This window comes from Onychomys torridus, chromosome 11 (genome assembly GCF_903995425.1).
Source record: "Onychomys torridus chromosome 11, mOncTor1.1, whole genome shotgun sequence".
Classification (NCBI taxonomy): Eukaryota; Metazoa; Chordata; class Mammalia; order Rodentia; family Cricetidae; genus Onychomys; species Onychomys torridus.
Window position 1 is genome coordinate 57,431,021 of NC_050453.1, and position 21,402 is coordinate 57,452,422.

General features: G+C 51.7%; 2 protein-coding genes across 2 annotated transcripts in view; both read right to left on the reverse strand.

Moving 5' to 3' along the window:
• The window catches only part of Cacna1s (calcium voltage-gated channel subunit alpha1 S), a 66,550-nt gene extending 48,452 nt beyond the window's left edge, over positions 1-18,098 (reverse strand). Inside the window, exons 1-5 of the mRNA XM_036202223.1 lie at positions 17,947-18,098; positions 16,362-16,467; positions 2,082-2,221; positions 370-512; positions 87-239 (exon numbers count right to left, since the gene is read on the reverse strand). Of these exons, the coding sequence (XP_036058116.1) occupies positions 87-239; positions 370-512; positions 2,082-2,221; positions 16,362-16,467; positions 17,947-18,098 (694 nt within the window). The remainder of the gene's footprint in view (positions 1-86; positions 240-369; positions 513-2,081; positions 2,222-16,361; positions 16,468-17,946) is intronic.
• Positions 18,099-20,156: 2,058 nt separating this feature from the next.
• Positions 20,157-20,726, reverse strand: Ascl5 (achaete-scute family bHLH transcription factor 5). The gene has a single exon (XM_036202013.1). The coding sequence runs from the start codon at positions 20,724-20,726 to the stop codon at positions 20,157-20,159; it is 570 nt and encodes a 189-aa protein (XP_036057906.1).
• Between the last annotated feature and the right edge of the window lie 676 nt (positions 20,727-21,402).

A 21,402-nucleotide genomic window follows, 5' to 3' on the forward strand; every position in this document is an offset into this window, starting at 1 on the left:
GAACCCAGAGCCTCTTTACCAGCTGTGATGGCCTCATTGGGAGTTGACCTGGGTCCTCTACCCCTCCACAGTCCTCCATAGCTCACCTGTCCCAATGAAGTAGCATGTCTTGTGCATCTTGCCCTTGAAGAGCTCCAGCCCAATGATGGCGTAGATGATGACCATGAAGAGGACGAGCAGGGCAATGTGGAACAGAGGGAGCATGGCCTTGAAGATGGAGTTGAGGACCACCTGAAGGCCTGTTACCAACAGCAAAGAGGAAAATAGTCATGCTCCCTCACAGTCTCGTGCCCTCCCCTCGATACACAGTGGGACACCCAGGTCAGAAGGGGCAAAGGAGGGCTTGGGAGAAGAGATGCTGTCACCCACTGGGCACCCCCGACACCAGCCGAAGGGGTCTGAGCACACGGAAAGCTCTCAGGGCCTTCACATCCAAGCCGGCTCCTTTGCTGCTCAGGGGGGCTGTGTTGGTCTGAATAACGTTCACTTGTTCCAGAAGCACAGTGAAGACACTGGAGGGGGAAAGACGGAGAGAAAGCGGTCAGCAATGAGAGGAGCCAGACTCTTAGTGCCCCGGGACCCTGGATCCTACCATGAGAAGGACCTGGGGGTGGGGTGAGATGGGGTAGGGGGCAAACACGGTTCTCTGCTGCTAGTGCTGACGAATTTTATTTTCAAGGAATCGGAGGCTAAGTTCACCTTTGAGCTCTTGGTGATGAACAGGGCTGGATACAGAAAGGGAGGGTTCAGGCTGAGATACAAGTATGTCCCTCACTATGAGACAAGAGCATCACAGTGAGCTGCAGATTAGCCCCTCACTCACTCAGGACCCAGAGAAAAACACCCAGTGGGGAGTTCTCTCCGGATCTCCCTGCAAAGAGAGGCCAATGCTGGATGCAGGCCTTCCTGGTCCCCTCCCCCACCTTCAGAACTCTGCAGCCCATTCAGCTTTCCTCTTAGGAATACCATCTGACAATGAGCCCTGAGTTCATCAGGAAACAGTGGCACTCTGGGAAACAATAGTGCTGCTCTCTGATGCTCTAGGCATCTGATATGGCTTCCAACCAGAGCACCTTACAGTGGCTGAGCTGAGTCTGAGGATGCTTCAGTTTTCCTTGTGGTAAGAGGAGAACCAAATGGCCAGCGGATAACCAACATAGCAGTGTTGGACTGCAGGCTAGTACAGTGGCTAACTGCGCAGCCTTTGGAGCCAAAGATGTTTCTTGTTTTGACCTTGGGCAAGTTGCTGGGTTCTCTGTATCTTAGTCTCTTCATTCATGAAATGGAGGTTATGGAAAAGTTATTGAAGGGTTGTCCATGTAATACACATGGTAAGTCCTCAATAAACGTGGCTGTTATAATTAGGCAATGATTATTAGACGTGATGTCATAGGCTAACGAAAACTCATTTGCTGAAATTCTGACACACAGTAACTCAGAATGTAACTCTGGAATAGAGCTACTAAAATGAGGTGACCCAGGTGGGCTGTTATCCAATTTGATGGGTATACTTACAAGAGGGAAATCTGGATGTACAAAAAGACATCCAGGATGCATGCTCATAGACAGACCACATAAAGACACAGTGAGAAGGTGGTCACTTACAGCCATGGAGAGGCCTGGGGATACCAGCCTGCCCACACTGTACTTTGGACTTCTGTCTCCAGAACCATCTGTAACAAATCTCCATTGTGCAAGCTCCCAGCTGCAGAATCTGGTGGCCACCCCAGTACACTAATGCAGGCTACTAGATGTCCATATTTGTGTACTCGAATAACACCATAGCATAGGTCTGTAGAACCAATGTACAGATGGCAAAGGTGGCCACTGGAGGCACTCCAAAGTCCTCTTGCATGTGGTGGGGGAAGATGAGGGAACTTAGGGCTGGTGAAGTGGTCTGTGACCTGCAGGCAGGTGTTGGGGGTCACTGGTTCATTTCCCACCAACATTGACCCTGTCACCCCTGGGGTGGTCAGCACAATGCTGAGGTCCCGTCTTTGCCTCTGAGCTTCTGGTACTGTCTGTGGCAGAGTCTTCAGGGAAGCTCTGACCCCAGCCGCCAGCCCCCAGCCAGCTCTTACCCCAGAAAGACAATGATGAAGTCTAGCACGTTCCAGCCGCTGCGCAGGTAAGCATCCTGGTGGAATAGGAAGCCGTAGGCTATAATCTTCATGGCAGCCTCAATGGAGAAGACGATGAGGAAGAAGTATTCCAGTTTCTCCTGGAGCGGGGGAGGAGGTGGAAAACACCGGTCACACCTTCAGGCTGCATACTCCCAGTGCCTCCTCGCTTGAGCCCGAGCCCGACAGTGCCCTGCTCCCTTCAACTTCACTTACGGTCTTTCCTAGCCACCAAGTGCAAGTGTAAGCCACTTCTAACCTTTCAGCTCTCTTCACCCAAGCTTCATGTTGTCTTCCCAACACCTGCCTAAAGTGCCGTATACATGCTTTCATTGAGTTCATTAGCTCTTTCCTCACCAAAATATAAACGCCACAACATGGTAGGATTTTTGCCCATGTCCCATCTTATTTCCAGGATTGGATGAATAAATCAATAATCCAATGCTAGCTTTTTTTTTGGGCAACTTGGCACAAGCTGGAATCATTTGGGGGAAGAACACTCAGTAGAGAAAATGCCTCATAACATTGGCCTATAGGCAAGTCTGTCAGGCCTTTTCTTGATTAGTGATTGGTGAGGGAGGACCCAGCCCACTGCGGGTGGTGCCAACTGTGAGCAGGTGGGCCTGAGTTGGATAAGACAGTAGGCTGAACAAGCCACGAGGAGCGAGGAGCGAGCCAGTAAGCAGTGTCCCCTACGACTTCTGCTTCGGTTCCTGCCTTTAGGTCCCCACCCTAAGTGCCTTCACTTGACTTTTGGTGATGGAGTGTGCTCTGAGAGTTATGAGGTAAAAGGAACGCCTTCTTCTCCAGTTACTTTCGGTGGGGGTGTTCTGTCACAGCAATAGGAACCCTGACTAAGTCAGATCCCCAAGTGGCTTCCGGCCTGGGTATTTCCCCGCTCCCAACCACTCAAAGGACCACAGGTAGGAAGTAGGGTGGGCTTGGCATCCCGAATGACCCTCTCTTGCTGCTCAGGGTCCTTAGCTCTTGCTTATTTCCCTGGCCTCTCCCTTTGCACGTCCACTACAGCTGTCTACAGGCAACTCCCACAGGCAGGGGGATGAGGAAATGGAGTGCCCCGGGTAAGAGGATGCAGTGTTGCTGAGGGGCCAAGGTTTCAGCTCCAAAGATGGCCTTGCTGACTCCTCCATACCCTGTCCTGCTGCCTGATCCTCTGGGTCACCCTGAGCTTATCCAGGTCACTCTTTCCCTGCTCTGGGCCCAGGCAAGAGCTATTTCTAACTGAGAAAACCGTTCCCTCCTGGCTGGGCTCCAGGCTGAAACTGCTCTTCTTGCAGCTATCTGAACCCTGGCTTGGTAGTTTCCGATAGCTCTGGTCCTCCAGGCTCCCCACACAATCTGAGCCTCCTGACAGGGTATCAAGGTTGTACACAGCAGCAGTTGGATTCACTGGTGCATACAAAGTTGTTTTAGCAAGAGAGAGTCTGTGTCCACAGCCCAGTAATTGTTTCCTATTACTATCACCAAGTAGTACCCATTCCTAGTAAAGCATCTCAGGACTAGCGTCTCTCCAAGAACCCTTCAGGGCTCTCTTTTATTACGACTCATTTTTCTTTATTCTGGACACAGCCAGATAGGAAACCTGACCACCCCAGGAATGACTTGAAAGATGTGGAAGGAGAAACAGAGTCATATATGAGTGAAATCTATTCTTTTGTTTTGTTTTGTTTTTGTTTTTTGATTTTTCAAGACAGGGTTATTCTGTGTAACCCTGGTTGTCCTGTAACTTGCTCCGTAGACCAGGCTAGCCTGGAACTCAGAGATCTGCCTGCCTCTCCCTCCCAAGCGCTGGGATTAAAAAGCATGTGTCACCACCTCCTTAGACATACTCTTTTTAATCTTGCCCCCAACTCCTCCTCAGTTTGTAATCTCAAAGCTTTCTCCTTGCAAAAGTACAGTGTACAGTTGAAAGGCGCCTCCACACTACTCCATGAACAGGGATGTTACTAGGGTCTATGTTGAGCATCATGGGGTGGGGTGCATGGGGAACAAATCTTGCCTCCACACAAGAGAGCTCCTAGGGGCAATCCGAATACCATCCCTGCTGAGAGGAATGAGGTGCAACCATTGTGGACAGTCTCCTGGAAATCAACTGGGTGGTCTTTCCTCTATGTGGTAAGTGTCTAGTAGTCAGGCCCATCTGTCAAGGAAAGGCACATGTAAGGACAGGGACGTTAAGTCAGCATGTAAATTTTCAGGTTGATTCAACCCCCACGGGACAGACAGGGGAAGTTTTGTTGAGGGAAGGAAAACAGGACCCAAAATAGTTGTCATCCTCACAGGCCGGGCGGCTGGCCATGTACACCAGAGAGCTGCCCGCACCTGCTACTGTCTGTCTATCTGTCTCTGGCCACAAGCAAGCTTGTAGGGGCTGTGGGCCTCAGATGGGAGTCACTTGGGGTTCATACCCATGAGCTCCAAGACCCAACTCTCTCAGTTAACCGCTCTGCAGCCTAATGCTGGAGTGGACACAGCATGCCCCTTGCTGTGTAGACATGGACCAGGAATGTATTCATTCTTGCACCATAGGAACAGTGTTATCCGCGTTTCACTGTGCTGGCCTCATGCCTCTCTAGCCCATGTGTTGTTCACAGAGGAACAAGGGCTATACACTCCCCAGGAATTTATTAAGCTTGAGACTAAATCCCCAGGCACGGCTGACCTAGCTGTCATCCTGTAACCAAAGCTATAGCCTTCCTAAAGCATTTCTATCATTGTCTGTGGGGAGTCTGCTGTCAGAGGTGGGAGGTGGGAGACAGAGGGTGCACATTCTCCCTGGCTGTTTCTTTACCCAGGTCTGTCTAAGAACCTCAGTTTCCTTGTGGTGGTTAAAGTTAATTCAGGGGTTAAGAGCACTAGCTGCTCTTCCAGAGGACTCCAGTTCAATACCCAGCATCCACATAGTGGCTTATAACCATCTTTAACTCCAGTTCCAGGGGATCTAATGCCTCCATGGCCACTGCACACATAGTGCACATGTTTACATGCTAAACACCCATACATGCAAAATAAAATACATTTCCTTTTAAAACCAAGCTAACTGATCCCCATCTCCAAAGAGCTGTCCTGAGGACTAACTGGCATCCTTTAAGAGGTGGTATCCCACTGCTCAGTGGGTCACAGGCTCTTCTACACACCTGACTCTTTGTGGAGGGGTTCTGATACTTGCACCATGGCATCCATGGAGCTCTCTTGGTCTTCACAGAGCTGCCGGGTCAGGGATACATCAGAGAGTGGTACAGCAAGGCACATCTCTGTCCAAATGGGAACTCAGCCTGAGCCTATTTTCCCCTTGAACCTGCTCTTCTTCCTCACAAGGCCCTGCATTGGCCAATAGTGTCAACTCAATCAAGACAGAGGTCTTCCCAGGCTTGGATCCCACAGATCCAGACTTTTCTTTCTCCGATGCCTCCATCTCGTCTCCACTGGAGGTGTCCCTGGCCTGGCTTGGCTCACACTCTAATCTGCAGTCACTTGTTACCTGTGATGCTCCCTTCTCTCCTGGTCCCTCTCTACTCTGGGTTCTTTATCTCTCCTGGTCTCCAACGGCCATGTGGTTTGTCAGGTAAACCTACAGCGTAGATGGTCTCTTATGAAATGACCTGCTGACCTTGACTGCTGGCCTTACCATTGTCCTGCAGGGCACTGGCCTGTCCGATGGGATGACTTTCAAATTTTCCAGGTCACCTAGCCTCTGAGCCTTTGCTCATCCAGGCTCATATGACTTCTCTGGTTGTCCCCCAGGAGAATCTGCCTGGGGTGTCTTCTGTATTGCCCGGGACCCTGTTTGCTCTCCACTGCCTCTGCTGAACTGCAGACTTGTAGGGCCAACCTCATCCTCCTGTGTGGACCGACTGTGGGAGTCCCAGTGGGGTTTGGCCCCAAGCTCAAGTGAGAGGGGACATCCCCATTAGGAACAGGATTTGGGTAAAGTGCTAGGGTCCCTCATAAGAGGGTCTCAGGATGAGTACTAGGAGCAGAGAACAGCAGGGTTTGAAAATTGTGCACTCCAAGGCTAGCTTTCCCCTTGTACCCAACTGGAAGAATTTTTGGCTCAGGTTTGGACCCTTGCTGTTTCTTCTGCCTGGAATGCTCTTCCCTGTGGGCCTACTGTCTTCTTTCTCTCTGACCCCAGCTTGTGATGGATCCCTTCTGGATTACCCCCCCCCCTACTTCCCAGCTCCCTACTAATGACACATCACTTTGTTTGTTTGTTTGTCTGTTTTAGCAGACTTCAAGACAGAACTCGCCAGCTACCTGTTTATACATGTAACTGTCTCCTGACGCGAATATAGGGCTGTCCTGCTGTGTCACCTGCATCTGGAAAGGTGACTGCCACATGGCTGCTACCACTGAGGCAAGATGAGATCGACGGGTCACCGCAGAAGCTCTGTGGAAACCCCACAGCATTGCCTAGCCTCCAAGTGCGACCAGACAACAAATGTCACCTGCCAGTCACATAGCAAGTCCCACGTGGCACAAGTGAAGTGGTCCCATACAGTAGAGCAGACTGGAAGCTATAAGCAACAGACAGACCCTGATACCAGACTAGGGGAGATGGTCTTTGACCCTGCAGCAGACTCTTGGCCCTCCTGCCCTCCTGAACTCATGGGAAGACTAGGAAGCTGCCTGTGAGGTAAAGGGTTCCAGCAGCTCCACCTACAAAGGCCTTCACCACCAGGTATGCAATGCAGGTGGTCCTCCCACAGACAGACCTCTGATGGGGCTTCAAAGGCTGCACTTGGTGTGGAAGCCTGAGCACAGACTTTGTGTCTGTGTGTCATTACCTTGCAGCCAGGTGTTCCCAAAGTCCTGGGCAGAAAAGAGCAGGACTCACAACACACATCGCTTTGCATTGCCCCATCCCCATCTCCCAGTGACTCCCACCCAGGCGTGCCTGGGGCTTTGAGAGAAGACGGTGGCAGCCAGCCAGACTCCTCTGCAAAGGGACTTGCCCACTACAGACTCTCTGTCTGGGCCACAGGGCCAGCTGTCCCCATCTCTCCGTCCTCTGCCCTGCCCAAAGCACTGTGGCCTGGCCTGCATTCCTGTCTGAGGGCCTTCTGCGTCCCCCATGGAGGACTCTGGGGTCTACCAGTGGAGCTTCCTGGGAGAAGCTAAGATGAGGCATCAGGTGAAGGAATCCTTCCTTGGGGTCCGGGCATGTGATCTGCACAGACTCGAAGCAGATAGGAGCCAGAGGTGCTAGACTCATGGGGTTCACTTGCTCGGGCCTGTTGGCTTCAAGGAGGCCAAGGGAATTTGATGGTGAATTTAATGGGAACTTGGTGGAAGCTAGAACTTGGGTCAAGGGTGCAGCAAGGGTCAGCTGAGTGAACCCACAATTCCTTCTGCACCTGGGTCCTCTCAGCAGGTGCTTCAAGGCAGGCCTCCACACAAGACCCTCTATAATAGTAATGTCTGTCTGTCTCCTGGATTCACCACCCTTCTTGTTTCTGGTAGTAGATAGCAGGAATGGCCTACTAATTATTGGAATAAGTCTGTGGCATGATCTCCCACTTTTGGTTCTTAAGGCTGGAGACCTGCCCCCAAGGTGAGAGGTCCACAGAGTGGTGGGGGGCAAGATAAGACAGGGTCTGAAGGCCCTAGGACCCCCAAAAGTGGGGTCCGTTCAGCTTTGCTCAGGTTCCCGTCCCAAAAAGAGTACAGAAGGCCTGTGACCTTAGCACTGGAAAAGGCTCAGCTCAGGACAGACAGGAAACCACCATCACCAAGAACAATTGCGGCCAGTGATTTCTGTACTCCAGGCTCAGGGGAAGCAGGGAGTGAGCTCAGAACTCATGAAGGTTCTCAAATAAGCTCACAGGCAAACAAGACAGTGGACTGCGGCTGAGTCCTCATGTAAGCGCCATATTCCCTTTTTCCTACGTGGGAGAAGCAAGAATATAAGAAGAAGAGACTATAATATATAATATAATATATAATATAAGGGGTCTGGTGCGAGCATTGGGCCCTTACCCCACCCCCAGTCCTTGCCAACACTTTTCTGGTGAGCCAGCCTGCTGGGCCGCTCCTCAACCCCTGTCCCCTCTCTGGGCCTGGACTCTCCCTGACACTTCATTCTAGAGGGTTTGGAAAATGAGCAGTTGAGGAGTGAGCGAAGTTGCTATATTTAGTGAGTGAACCCTTGCTCAAATGGACATGGTCTGGGTGGATCCCTCATGCCACCCTACGTCTCTGGGTGTGTTGGGGGGGTCTTCACCCCACTGCTCCTCCTCCATACTAGCTTCTACAGGTCAAGTGGGCTGACATGTTGGGACTGTCTACCTCTGGGGACGGGGCTGAATGACAGGAGGGGAGGTGGGGGGAAGCCGGAGGCCTAACCTAGGAGCGCTGGGGATGGAACTGTCTTGGGTGATAAGAACAGCTAAGCCTTAATAAAGCAGCCACTTACACGCCGGGACCTGTCCTAGCCACACACATTAATGGAATCCTTGCACACCAAGCATTGTCACACCCACTTTACAGATAAGTAAGTCAACGCACAGAGAGGGATGCACAGCTTTCTAGAAACACACAGCCTAATGGCAGAGCTAAAAGTATGTGTGCAGAGAGTCTAAGTCAAAACTCCACAGTCTCAACCGCCAGTCCATATACTGGAAAGGGAGAGGCATCCACAGGCATTTGTTGGATCCTGCCCACAACCCCACACTGCCCCTTCAGTCCTGGGCACAGTATGACTTTGACTGTGATGATGGGCTATCTGGAAGGGCAGAAGACAAAGGAATGAACTCTGGTTATGTAACACCTATGGACCAGGCTGTATGTGAGGTCACAGGGAGCTAATGGTTCTGAAAGGGGGAGTGCCCGCCCCTGTTCACAGGCGGGGCAGTGTAGACTGAGTTTAGGCGCAGGCTGTCTGACTTGAACGCTCCTGGCTTTCCCCCTAGAGTTCCCGAAAGGCTGCAGAGTGTGGCTCATACCAGGGACTCTCCCAAAGCTTTTATTCTTTAGCCCCATCTGGTTCATCCGTCAGGGGGCAGATTCGGCAAGGAACAGTGTCCAGAAAGGGAGCTGAGCCCACACAGTGAGAAGAGGACGAGCTCTGGGGTGAATCCGTTTTATCTTCACAGATTCTTATTGGGAGCACACTATGTCCACACTAAATGTTGAGAGTCCCTCTGTTCCTCAGAGTGGGTGACCCAGCCAGGCAGTCCCTAGATCCCCAGATTGTCTTAGAACAACTTGGTTCCTGTGCTCTGAAAGCAAGGCCAGAGTGGGGCCCTGCTGAAAGCCTAGCTTCCCCAGATGGTGAGGCAGAGTGGGCCACTGGCCGCAGGCATCAGCAGGACATTCTGGACCCTATAAAAAGATAAATGCCCCGGCTGCCAGAGGCTTAGCCTCCAGCCTTGCGGAGGACACTGGGTGGCAACCTGAACCCCAGGAATGTGGCGGAGGCCTGATGTGTCCTATGATGGCTTAGGGCTGTCTGCTCTAGAGCCAAGGAGGGGCTGAATGGGTGGTAGTCTGGAGAGCAACTCACAGTGCCCTACACAGCAGGCAATGTCTCCTACGGCTGTTAGAAAAAAATCATCCAGAGTTTGGAAGCAGGCTGCCAGATGTCAGGATGTAATTTTATTATTAATATTTTTTAAACATTTGTTTGTTTGCTTATTGGAGGAGAGTGAGTGTGCCATTGCATGAGTGTAGAGGCCAGAGGACAACTGTTGGGAATTGGTTCTCTCCTTTCACCATGTGGGTCCTGGCAAATCTTACCCGGGTCATCGGGCTTGGCAGCAGACATCCTTACCCACTGAGCCATCTGACCAGCCCCACCACAGAAAACTTTGTAAGTTGTTTAACTGTCCAAGGAAGGGTCTCTCATCCTCAACCCTAACTGACATCGGGGCTAGATAATTCTGGCTGTCCTGGGCCGGTACATGTGTCCCTGCCCCCACCGCCATGATTCTAGTCATTGTAAATGTCCCTTGATGGGCAGAGGTCCACCTCATGTCCCTCCTTTGAAAACCACTGCCTTGAGGGGTTCCTATGTTTCGTTCTCACTATTGGGTCTTACAGAGATGGGTTCTTCCCAATGGAGACACAGCCCCCGGGGTTTAGTTTTCTCGCCTGGGCTGTGCATACCCCACTAGTCCTGCAGGTCCTTTCTCCGCTGTCACTGACCCCGCCTCCTCCAGAGCTCTGTGGACCAGGCTTACCCTCCTGTTTGCTGTCTTATGAGCTGGGTTTACTGTTGCCGCGTGTTTCTCCTGTATGCAAATCAGTACGGTTCACTTTGTGAAAGCCACACATTGACACTCGATTTCTTTGAGGGTGAAAGAAGAGGTTATATCAAAAGCAATCTGTTTCTGATCATTAATGAGGGACTCTGATCATCACTGAGATTCTCATGGGTCCCCCTAAGGTCAGTGGTGGCCTTCCCAAAAGTCCCTTTTAGTTCAATTGAAGTCAGACTAGGGGCAGACCCCTTTCAAAGCTTGGGTTTGGGGCAGGGCCGGAGAGTCTGTGGCTGGGCTGGGATGCAGGCCCTGGGCTCCGGTCTTGCTTCCCAGCTGCATGTTTGCCCATCTTCTTACTTCTCTGACAATGGAATCCCTTTGGGTACTCTCCCTCGGCCTCCATTGTCCTGGGAGACTGCTGAGCAGGGCTGAACCACAGCCCCCACCTCCACCTCCACCCCTGTGCCAAGCCAGTCCCGGAGGGTGGAGCGGACACTCCGAGCATCTTTTCTAGCCTGAGCAGCAGTTCCAGGAGTCAGGAGAAGCAGGATTACAGTGAGGAGCCCAAACTCTGATTGCTTCCTCCCCTGCCTTGTCTCTTCCCGTGCAGAATGGTTTGCAAAAGGCACAGGCCTGCCTGTGAGCCAGTTGCACCGGGCGGTGATTTAGCCTCTTTGCGTCTGAACCATACTGGATAGAAGGGGAGCCCTCGGCAAGCACCGTGTTGCTGTTGCCGTGATGATGGTGGGGAACTAGGAAGGCTGGTCAGACACACTGGGACCTCAAAGAGAGATGAGGGGCTAAAGAGAGCAAGGTCAGGGGGCAGGTTGGGGGAAGGGATTTCCCCCCCAACACACACACACACACTACTGGGGATCAAACCTGGGACTTACGCTGGCGTGTTGTCACCGAACTACATTTCCCCAACAGAAGGAAGGATTTTCTTTTATCTGACATAATCATTTGGTGAAGCTATTGAGGACTATATCCTTGGATTCTAGAACAACCTTGGGATCTAGTGAGCGGGGCTGCCTGGCTGGGTCACCCACTCTGAAGAAGTGGACCCTCAACATGAAGCTCCTAAGGTTGGTGTACCAGGCACTACAGCCTAGTAGACCCTCATTCACACAGAAACCTCTCCCAAGTATGCCAGGTTATCTCACCACAAACCAGGATGCTGAAGGAACATGGAGATCACACATGTCCGAGAGCATATCTCCATGAAGGGGCCAGGCCAGATCCATCCATTGCCCTAATCACCATGCTACCCCACTCCTCCAATGTGGCTGAGTTTAGAGCCCACACCCCCATCCACCCGGGTCATAAGGCTGTCCAGGATCCTCATCTTGCTACCCTTTGGATTGCTGCTACTGTGTATTGCCACAACACCTTGCTCTATCTGGGCCTTAGTTTCCTCTACTGTTCAGAGAGAACCTGTGGCTCCCCTGCTGACATAGAACAGGCAGAATCAGGGGGGTCCCCCAGACCCAAATACAGGCCTGATACCCTCCTGGAATGCTGGAAGGGTTTGGAGGGGACAGTCCATCCCCTCAGACAAGTGCCAGGGCACCCAGTCATAATCATGGGTCCAATTCTCATACTTGGCTTGTACATCTTTGCCTGTCCCACATCCTAGCTGGTCCGGCACATGCCACAGCAGGAGAGCTCTGTCACCAGATACTCAGGCCTACAGAACCAGTTGTCCGGGGTGTAGATATAGGTACTTGTATCCCACATGGTTGAGTCTGAACTTACCTTACTCCCCAAGCCGTCTTGCTGAGTGACACTATCCCCACCCTGAAATCCCAGTGCCATCCTTGTTTTCTCCAAGCTCTGCTATACCCTCTTTCAGTTAGTCCCCAAGTCCATCCAGCCCACTTCATAAATCTTTCTCAAGGTTACCTTCTTATCCATCTCCATCTCCAGTGCCTATTAGAGTTCCTTCAGGGACAACTCTGCGTACCTTTCCTAGCTCCCATCTCACCCTAGTCCACGCCCCATGGGGTGGCCTGGAAAGCTTTTAAAATGCTGCCTGATGGGCTGAAGAGATAGCTCTGTGGTTAAGAGCACTGGCTGCTCTTCTAGAGGACTGGGGTTCAATTCCCAGCACCCCCTGGCATCTTACAACTTTCTATAACTCCAGTTCCAGGGGATCCCACACCCTCACACAGTCATGACTGCAGGCAAAACACCAATGCACAGGAAATAACGATAAATTAATTTTTTAAAAAAATGCTACCCTGGGCTCTCTAGTCTTGTATTCATTCTTTTGCCCACATAGGGCCAACCCAAACCCTCTTTTTGCTGAGCCCTTCCCATAGCACCATGAAGGCATATGTCACCCCACCCCTCACCAAACACGTGCTGTATCACTGAGGGAGGGCAGGGACTCCGTTCACATGAAAATGGAGGCCTTCTTGTTCAAAAAGTAGGCAATCCCTTGTTCATAAAGGTGTTAAAACAAACAAGCCAAGTAGCTATTTACCTTTTCCGCATCATCTCTCTCGATCTACCATAGCATTAACTGCCAATGCCTATTGTACGGGTGAGGTCAGACCTTCGCAAACCCCTGCTAATCCTCCTTCCACTACCCTCACCCCGAAACATTTGCGATCCCAACAGCTGCTAGATGTGAAGAAGGGGAACCGGTGCGTTCCCATCACACACATCCGCTACTGCAACCTGTGGTGAGCACCTAAGTGCATCTGGACCTCCCCTCCAGGAGACACTGTGTCCCTCGACGGGGGCTTGGCCTTGGACTTCAGCTCTGCAGAGCAGACCACTGCATGGGCTATGGCACAGCCAGCCCAAGGTAGGGACATCCACGACCATGCCCATCTCAGAGACATCAAAGGATCTGAATTCTAATCAGGCCTTGCCCACTCCCAGGGAGCCCAGGGCCCCAGGAGAGAAGAATCTAAGAGCTTGTGCTTTGAGTCAGAAGGTAGCAGAATCTGAGTGAATGGGAGCTGAGTGTCCAAGCTCCCAGAGTATGGGTCACTGTCCCAGTGGACTCTCCTTACAAAACTTAAATTCCAAGGTGAAATTAAAGCTTCAGTGCCATGACCAGGAGCATGCATTCCAAGAGTGGTGGAGCTCTGAACAGATACATAGCCACAAGGCTGGCCCTGGCTGCATCCTCTAGTCCTTGGGTTAAACAGTCTGTCTTTTGGGGAGTCTCTCTGACCCCCAAGACTAGTTTATATTCTCTTCCTCAGACCTCACATGCCTCTCATTTAATTTTTAAGCACATATTTAACTAATTCATTGTATTATTTGTTTTGAAATTGACTAAATTAATTGAGCTCTGTGAAGATGGGAATCATCCTCTTGGTTCACAATGGCACCTCTGGAGTATTTCTAGGTCTATCATAGGTACTAAATATATATTCATAAATCAACAACAAAATTAATGCAGATTTCATCCTGGAGTCTCCCCCTTTTAAAAGCTAAGTGTTGTCATAGGCAACTGGAATATTGCTAGCTTCCTGTAGGCTCCCAAGTAGCCAAAATAATAAGGAAGAGATAAATGCTCAGTCTGCTCTGTCTCTCTCATTGTCCTCTTCTGGGTTTTGGGGAGATGAACATATGATGGACAAGTGGTGGTGAAGAGACCTCAGGATGCTTCGGAGGCCTTGGGCAGAAGCTGCCTTTGACCCTGGGTGTGGCCTATTCTCTTTGGACTTCACATTAGGGGGTTCAGATTAGAGTTATTCCCAGGTGGTCAGTGTCCCAGGGTGTGCTGGCTTATCCCACAGGCGATGCTGGCCAGCTTGCCCTCTTCCAGCACACTCACTATGGTATGTCTTGGAGCTCTAGACTTGACTGAAAAGCTGCAGTTCCAGCCCACAGACTAAAGGGATATACCACAAACCATTTTGTTTCAAGATGGAAGATCGCATAATCCCTAAGGTGTGGTTTAATGTCCTTAAAAGAAGGCAGTTTCTTGCCAAAAAAAAAGTCAATTTCCTGTGTGTGTGTGTGTGTGTGTGTGTCTGTGTCTGTGTCTGTGTCTGTGTGTCTGTGTGTTTGTATTCATATACATACACATGTGTCCATATGGGTATGTACACATGTTCATGTGTGTGCAGATGCAAGTGTACATTTGTGTGTGTGCATGTAGAGACCAGAGGACAAACCTAGGGTATCATTCCCCAGGAGCTGGCCACCTTGTTTTTTGAGACAGAGCCTCTCACTAGGAACTAGGGCTCACTGATTTAGCTAGGACAGCTGGCCAGTGAGCCCTGAGGATGCTTTTGTCTCCACCTTCCTAGTGGCAGGATCCTAAGCACACAACACCAAAAGGACTCTACTACTACTTCTTCTCCTTCTCCTTCTCCTTCTCCTTCTCCTTCTCCTTCTCCTTCTCCTTCTCCTTCTCCTTCTCCTTCTTTTCGAGACAGGGTTTCTCTGTGTAGCTTTGGTGCCTGTCCTGGAACTCGCTCTGTAGACCAGGCTGGCCTCGAACTCACAGAGATCCACCTGGCTCTGCCCCGAGTGCTGGGATTAAAGGCATGCGCCACCATTGCCTGGCAGGATTCAACTTCTTAAAGTACACATGGTACCACATTACCAAGTCATAAAGTATGGGATGGACCAAGAACTCTCCCTAAACCCATGGACATGGATCATTGAGTTTCTTTGGGCCCTGGCTGCACGCAGCAGCTTTGCTGGCAGCAGAGGCCATGCTGCCCTGCCCTCATTAGTACCCCCCTCTCTCTCCATTCTAGGAACTCAGCTATTTCCATTCCCAGCAAGCACACATTTAGCACCCAGCATCTCCCCAATTCAGAATAGATTACCATGGAAACCAGCCTGAGGAGAGGCAGAGACACACACTTTTCTTTCAGGCCCTGGATGCATGCAGACAGGCCTCCTGTCTCCAAGCCTTGTGGTTCCAGTACAGGGGAAAGTCCTGGAGAATGGAGCTCCATTGTTGTGTCCTGTTGGTTAGTTTTTGTGGTACTAGAGTGCAGCTCTAGGCCTTCTGGATTCGAAGCAAGTATCCCAACATTGAGTCACATGCCCAGTCAGCTCTTTGTTTCTCAGTGGACTTCTCTAGGAGTCCGCATTCTGTTTACCATCTTAGCGATACAACAACAGAAGGGTTGAAGAGATTGCTCCATGGTTAAAAGTCAGTACTGCTCTTGCAGGGTACCAGAGTTCAGTTCCCAGCACCCATATTGGGCAGCTCATAATCATGTTAACTCTAGTTCTAGGGAATCCAATGTCATCTTCTGGCCTCTGAGGATACTGTAAATGCCCACACAAAGTCACACAAGTATACACATAATTTGAAAATAAAAATATTTTAAAAATAAATAGAAGAGCAAGTTCCAAAGTCAGTAAGACCAGGGTATGAGGCCCTGTTAGAAGCTTATACGGGGGCTATCCTATATAACATACCTAAACTCTAGCCACCATGGGTGGGGTTTTGTTTGTTTGTTTATTTATTTACTTACTTACTTGCTTACTTTTTTGTTTTCATAGAATCTAATATTATACCATGGAGATTACTGTGGAAGATCAAGAATTCACTAATGAAAACTACTCAGTACAGAATTTGCTGTGTTGCTGGTGACAGGGTAGGAGAGAGACACTTCAGGTCTGTCATGCCCTTTCTGCAGATTTCTATATCTTATACCCCTAGTAGGTGAGCTCAGTGGGATTCTATCCAGGGGAGGAGGCTCGTGTTCAGCATCCCTGGTTCACCCTGCTGTGGCCCAGCTTCCACATCTGTCAGGGGGTACCACTTTGGGTAGTTCTTGGGAAAGCTCCCCGAGTTCATGCCTGTTGGGTGTTTGGCATGGTGAATGCTGACTGATGGATATCATGGAACTGAGCTGCACAGGTTCAGTCTGGTAAAGCCGCAGGGCCACTGAGCAGCTCGGCAGTATGAGGACATCGGTCTGTGTTGTTAGGGAGCCAAGGCACCAGCTTCTCCCACCAGAGCAAAGCCCCAGGGTGCCTCCCAGCCAGGGCTGGGGAGCTCAAGGGAAGGATGGGAAGATGTTCTTACCAGGCCAAGGTTCAGAGTGTTATTGTCATCTTCAGGCATGGGCAGGTACACTGCCAGGGCCACGCAGTTGGCAAAGATGGTGAGCAAGATGATGGTCTCGAAGGGTCTGATGCCAGGGTTAAGGAGAGCCCCTGAGTCATCTGTGGGATGTATAGGGTTGAGGGGAAGAGACTGCTAAAGGCCAGTCTAGAAATCCCTGTAAAGCTAATAATCAGGCTACAAGATGATTTGTGGGGGCTTGTCCCCCAAAATGGCCAGGGAGGCTGGGGGTTGATGTGTGTTCAGTAGGACTGGAAAAGAGGGGAAATGGGGAGGAAAGCCAGACTTTCGGAGCTCTGTGCACACACTCTTGTGTGTAGGCTTGTGCTCACACATCCTCTTCCGAGATACCCCTGCCCTGCAGCAGCAGCCATTTCCAAAGGGTGCTCGGGAATCCACCCTTCCAGACATACTGGTCATTCAGAAAGCAAATATGAGGAAGGGAAATTGAGACAGAGTCTTCGGCATATCGTTAGGGTTGGGAAGCAGAAGGCATGCTATGGAGATAGGTTTGATAAAAATCCCATTCTCTTCCCGGCCATTTCAGTGTTTGAAGAGAGATGGGACGGGGGAGGGGCCACAGAGTAGAGTGGAGGAAAGGGAGCGCCTGCCCGGGGGAAGCCGCCCTCACAGGAGACAGGCGAGGGTTTGGAGGGGACGGGGAGTCCGTGCAGCTATGGAATCAGGCCTGACCCCAGACCCACTGTCTCTCTGTGGCTCCATATGTCCCTTACCCCTTCCAGTTATCCCTTTCTTCTCCAAGGCACAGCTGATGGAATCCCACTCTTCCAGAGCATGTCAAAAATATTTCAAATATCCCTGACTCTCAGAACCCACTCACACAGGCCTCCTCTCTGCAGCCCCTCCTTCCCCCCCCCCCAAATAACCCAGATATTTTCATCCTTCTTCTTCCAGAACTCACACAAACCCAAAGAGAGATCAAGGCCCCTGTCACCAGAACACTGCTTCTGAGGTAAAACACCCAAGTTTGCTTGCCAGCATCCAGGAACCACTAAGAGTAGGCCTTCCCTCACATGCATTTCACCAGCTCCATTTGTAACTGAGACTTGGAAATTGTTCTGGACTGTCACGTCACCTGCCCCCCCCCCCGACTCCCAATCCCTACCCCCACCTCCCCCCACCCCCAAACCCCCATGGAGGATTTCCTCCAGAGCTTCTACCTCTTTGGTCTTCTTATTCAAAATCTTGAGTGGTGCCCCATGATGATAGAGACTTGGGCATACTTAGAAACAACTCCCACGAGCCACAGGCTCTTCCCAAGATGATCAATAGCTCTCTCTCTGGCTGTCACCTATGACCTCAGTGGTCTCCTCGGGGGCCCCAGGAAGCTCTTCTTTCCATTGTGGTGGAGACCTTCCTTCCTGCCTTTACCAAGATTCCTTATGCTGGTCTGAGGTATTAGATGAATCCCCTGCCAAGAGCCCAATCACCCTGATGCTAGACGCCTGAGTTTGTGAGGGCCCTGTACCCTTCCCCTGCCTCCCCCGCTCCCCACTCCAGCTTGCTCAGGTGCTAAAAAGGATACTTCCATTCCACGATGCTGATGCAGGCCTTCCTTAGGGGGTTCTGGAGAGTCAAGCAGAACAAGGCTCGGGGTGGCCTCGGCAGAATCTCAGGAACAGGTTTCTTGGGCTGTTTCTTCCTCAGGCCCTCATCCTGGGGTGAGGACGGCTCCATGGCTTCCCCGACACCCCTCTTTTCTCTTCTCCCCCAGCCCACGGCCCTCTCCTCCCTGTGTCCCCAATGCCCCCACCTTGGGGACTGGGCCTGACTGAGCCTGTCCTGCTGAGGCAATCAGACAGGGAGGGTGTGGGGGTGGGAGGATTACTCTCTCTGTTCCCAGCGAGTAAAATTAGCCCGTGCTGCCCAGCCCAAGCTCCTGAGCCCAGGCAGCTGTCATTCCTTCCAGTCCAGCCAGTGACATCCCAAACTGCCCCCAAGGAGGGCAAGGGCTGGGTGTAAAGGGGTGATTTACACCCCAGGCCTGAGGCAGGGCAGGGGCAGTGGGAGACAGGAAGGTTTTATAGCTAGACAATGGGGTTCAGGAAGAGGAGCCTGCCGTGTGGAGCCACAAACTAGATAGGTCCCTCATGCTAAGATTAAATTTCTCCCCACCCCAGCTCCATGGCTCTATCCAGAGGAGGTTCTGGGCCTAGCTCAGCATATCTCCACCCACTCCAGGTTCAGTGTCTGTCAGCATCAGCCCTGGACCTCCATGCCTTCTGCTGTCAGAAATGGAGCCACCAGCTGGGCGATGCATGCCTTGAATCCCAGCACTCGGGAGGCAGAGCCAGGTGGATCTCTGTGAGTTCGAGGCCAGCCTGGTCTATAGAGCGAGATCCAGTGCTGTGGGATGTCTTTCTGAATGCTGTGAATATGTGTTGCTCTGATTGGTTGATAAATAAATCTGTTTGGCCAATGGTAAGGCAGAATAAAGTTAGGTGGTTCATTCCAACTGGAGAGAGGCAGGAGGAAGAAAGAGAAACAAAGACACTGTAAGCCACCACCAGAAGAAGCAAGATGTAAAAGTACGGGTGAGCCAGGGCCCCGTGGCAACTTACAGATTAATAGAAATGGGCTAAGTTATAGGAGCTAGCTAGCGAGAAGCCTGAGCCATAGGCCATCCAGTTTGTAACTAGTATAAGGCTCTATGTGTTTACTTGGGACTAAGCAGTTTCGGGACACTAGTAGGATTTGTCCTGGCCTCCCTCCAGGCAGGACACAGGAAAACTGATTACTATCCAGGACAGCTCTAAAGCTACACAGAGAAAGCCTGTCTTGAAAAACTTAAAAAAAAAAAAAAAAAAATGCAGCCACCCTCCCATTAAAGTGAAAGACTCCCAGGCAACCTTGAACGTGCATGCTCTTACATGGCCCCTGCCCTTCATATCTCTCATTATGCAAGGTTTGTATGCTTTCTCTCTGCAACCCTGACAGCTCTATCGCGCAGTCACAGCATACATTAAGCTCTCTAGAAATTTTAGTGGACTGTATAAGTTAGCAAACACCCCATACACCTTGGCAGCAAGTATTCTGGGCTGGGGAATCAAATGAAGAAGAGGAACAAGGTGGGGAGTGGGCACAGACAATAATTCAGTAGTCACAAAACTCAACAATCCTTTTATTTAGCCCTTGGTGTAAACACAGTGTCAGTGGACCCTAGAAGCTTCCAAGTCTTGGGGGCGAGGGAGGGATGAAAGTCCTTAACCTGGGAAAAGACCAGAAGACTATACCCAACGGTGGGAGAGGGAGAGCGGAGGTGATCACTTGCTGTCAAGGAAGTCAACCAGCACCAGCGACAGAAGTGCGTGTGTGTAAAACACACACACACACACACACACACACACACACACACACACACACACACGCATTCCAGATCTCTAGAGGCAATCAAGCTCCCCACTAGCATTTGAGGCCATCTTGTGGAAGATCCAGGCATCGCATACAAAGTGCTGCAGGCTTCCAGGGGACTTGTTGCCGTGGTGGACAGTAGAGGCGCGCTAAGGCTAAGAGGCGGTCAAGGTCCAGGAGCCGTTCAGAGCTCCGCTCCTCACTGCACTCACCACCTCCCGGTGATCCCTATCTCGCCCTTTCTACCCTGGGCTCGCACATTTGGCCCAAGTGGGTGGAAGTGGGAGCACAGACCTTGAACATCACTGTCCTGCCCGACACAGATCAACCAGAAGGCCCCCATACTGTTCCCTAGAGGGACACAAGTCGAGGCCTCTGGCCCCATCAAAGACTGGGTTCCTCTGACTCCAAGAAAGACGAAGAGGAGAAGGAGGAGGACCCACTGCCCTCGGCCACCAGGAAGGGGGGTTGTGGCGCATTGCCCTGACCCACGCAGGCGGGCTGCGGGGAGGTGGCTGCAGGTGGCTCGCCGTCGGGGGCGGCGCTCAGCAGCTCCTGCAGGTACTTGATGTAGCGGATGGCGGCGCGCAGGGTCTCCACCTTGCTGAGCCGCTTCTCCGCCAGGGCGCCGGGGAGGTGGCCGCGGAGGCGCGCGTAGCCCTCGTTCACGCACTTGACGCGCTGCCGCTCGCGTTCGTTGCGCTTCTGGATGAAGGCGGGCTCGAACGGGTAGTCGTAGACCCCGAAGGCGCCGGGGAAGGGCACGTAGGGGAACACCCCAGCGTAGGCGTCGTAGTAAGGCGGCTCGGCATGGCCAGGGTACAGCAGGAAGGGGACGTTGCCCAGGGGCTCCGTGGCTGCCAGCGGCGTCTGTCCTGCAGGGGCCACGACACCCAGCTGCATGCCGCTGGGAGCCCCGCGGTCCACCAGGGCCCGGCAGAAGTTACTGTTCATTGCGCCCCGTGGAGCTGGACCCAGAGTGAGGCCCTCATCCAATGCCCTCTGCTCGGGCTCTGTGTGGTCCTGACCACGGGGACAAGTCACATCGCTAGCAGCTCTGGGGCTCCACGAGATGCTAAGGCTTCATTTTGCTTTGGGGGGTTGATTTGGACTTCTTAAAACGAGTCATAGCTCTGGACAAGTGCAGCTCCTTGAGGAGCCTCAGCAGGTACCTGCTGCGATCTTGCTTGTGGAGCCATGTATTGAGTAATCTGAGGACTCTCGCCCTCTTCCCTGGCCCTTGTGACCTGCGAGTCTTCCTGCACCCCAACACTGGCACCTGTCCCTGGCGCTAGCTGTGAGCCTCCATGACCAGGTCCTCCAGTGCCCAGTTCTTGTTCTTCACTGGTTCTTGTCTCAGGATTCCCAAGCTGCGGGGAAGGGGTGAGGGCAGCGAGTGTGTCAGCTCTGCAGAAGAGGTCCCAGAATTTTGCTAAAAGCAGAGAAGAGTGGACATATCAATAAGGAAAGGCCCTTGTGGCACTCCTATCTCCAGAAACGATCAGGAGGGAAGAGATTGTGGTTTTGGGGGCATGTTGTTCAGAGCACAAATCTTGGGTTCATCCCTCAATAGTCAGGTGACATCCTTGAGTCAGATTTCCGTATTTGGGGGGACAGAAAACATCTTTAC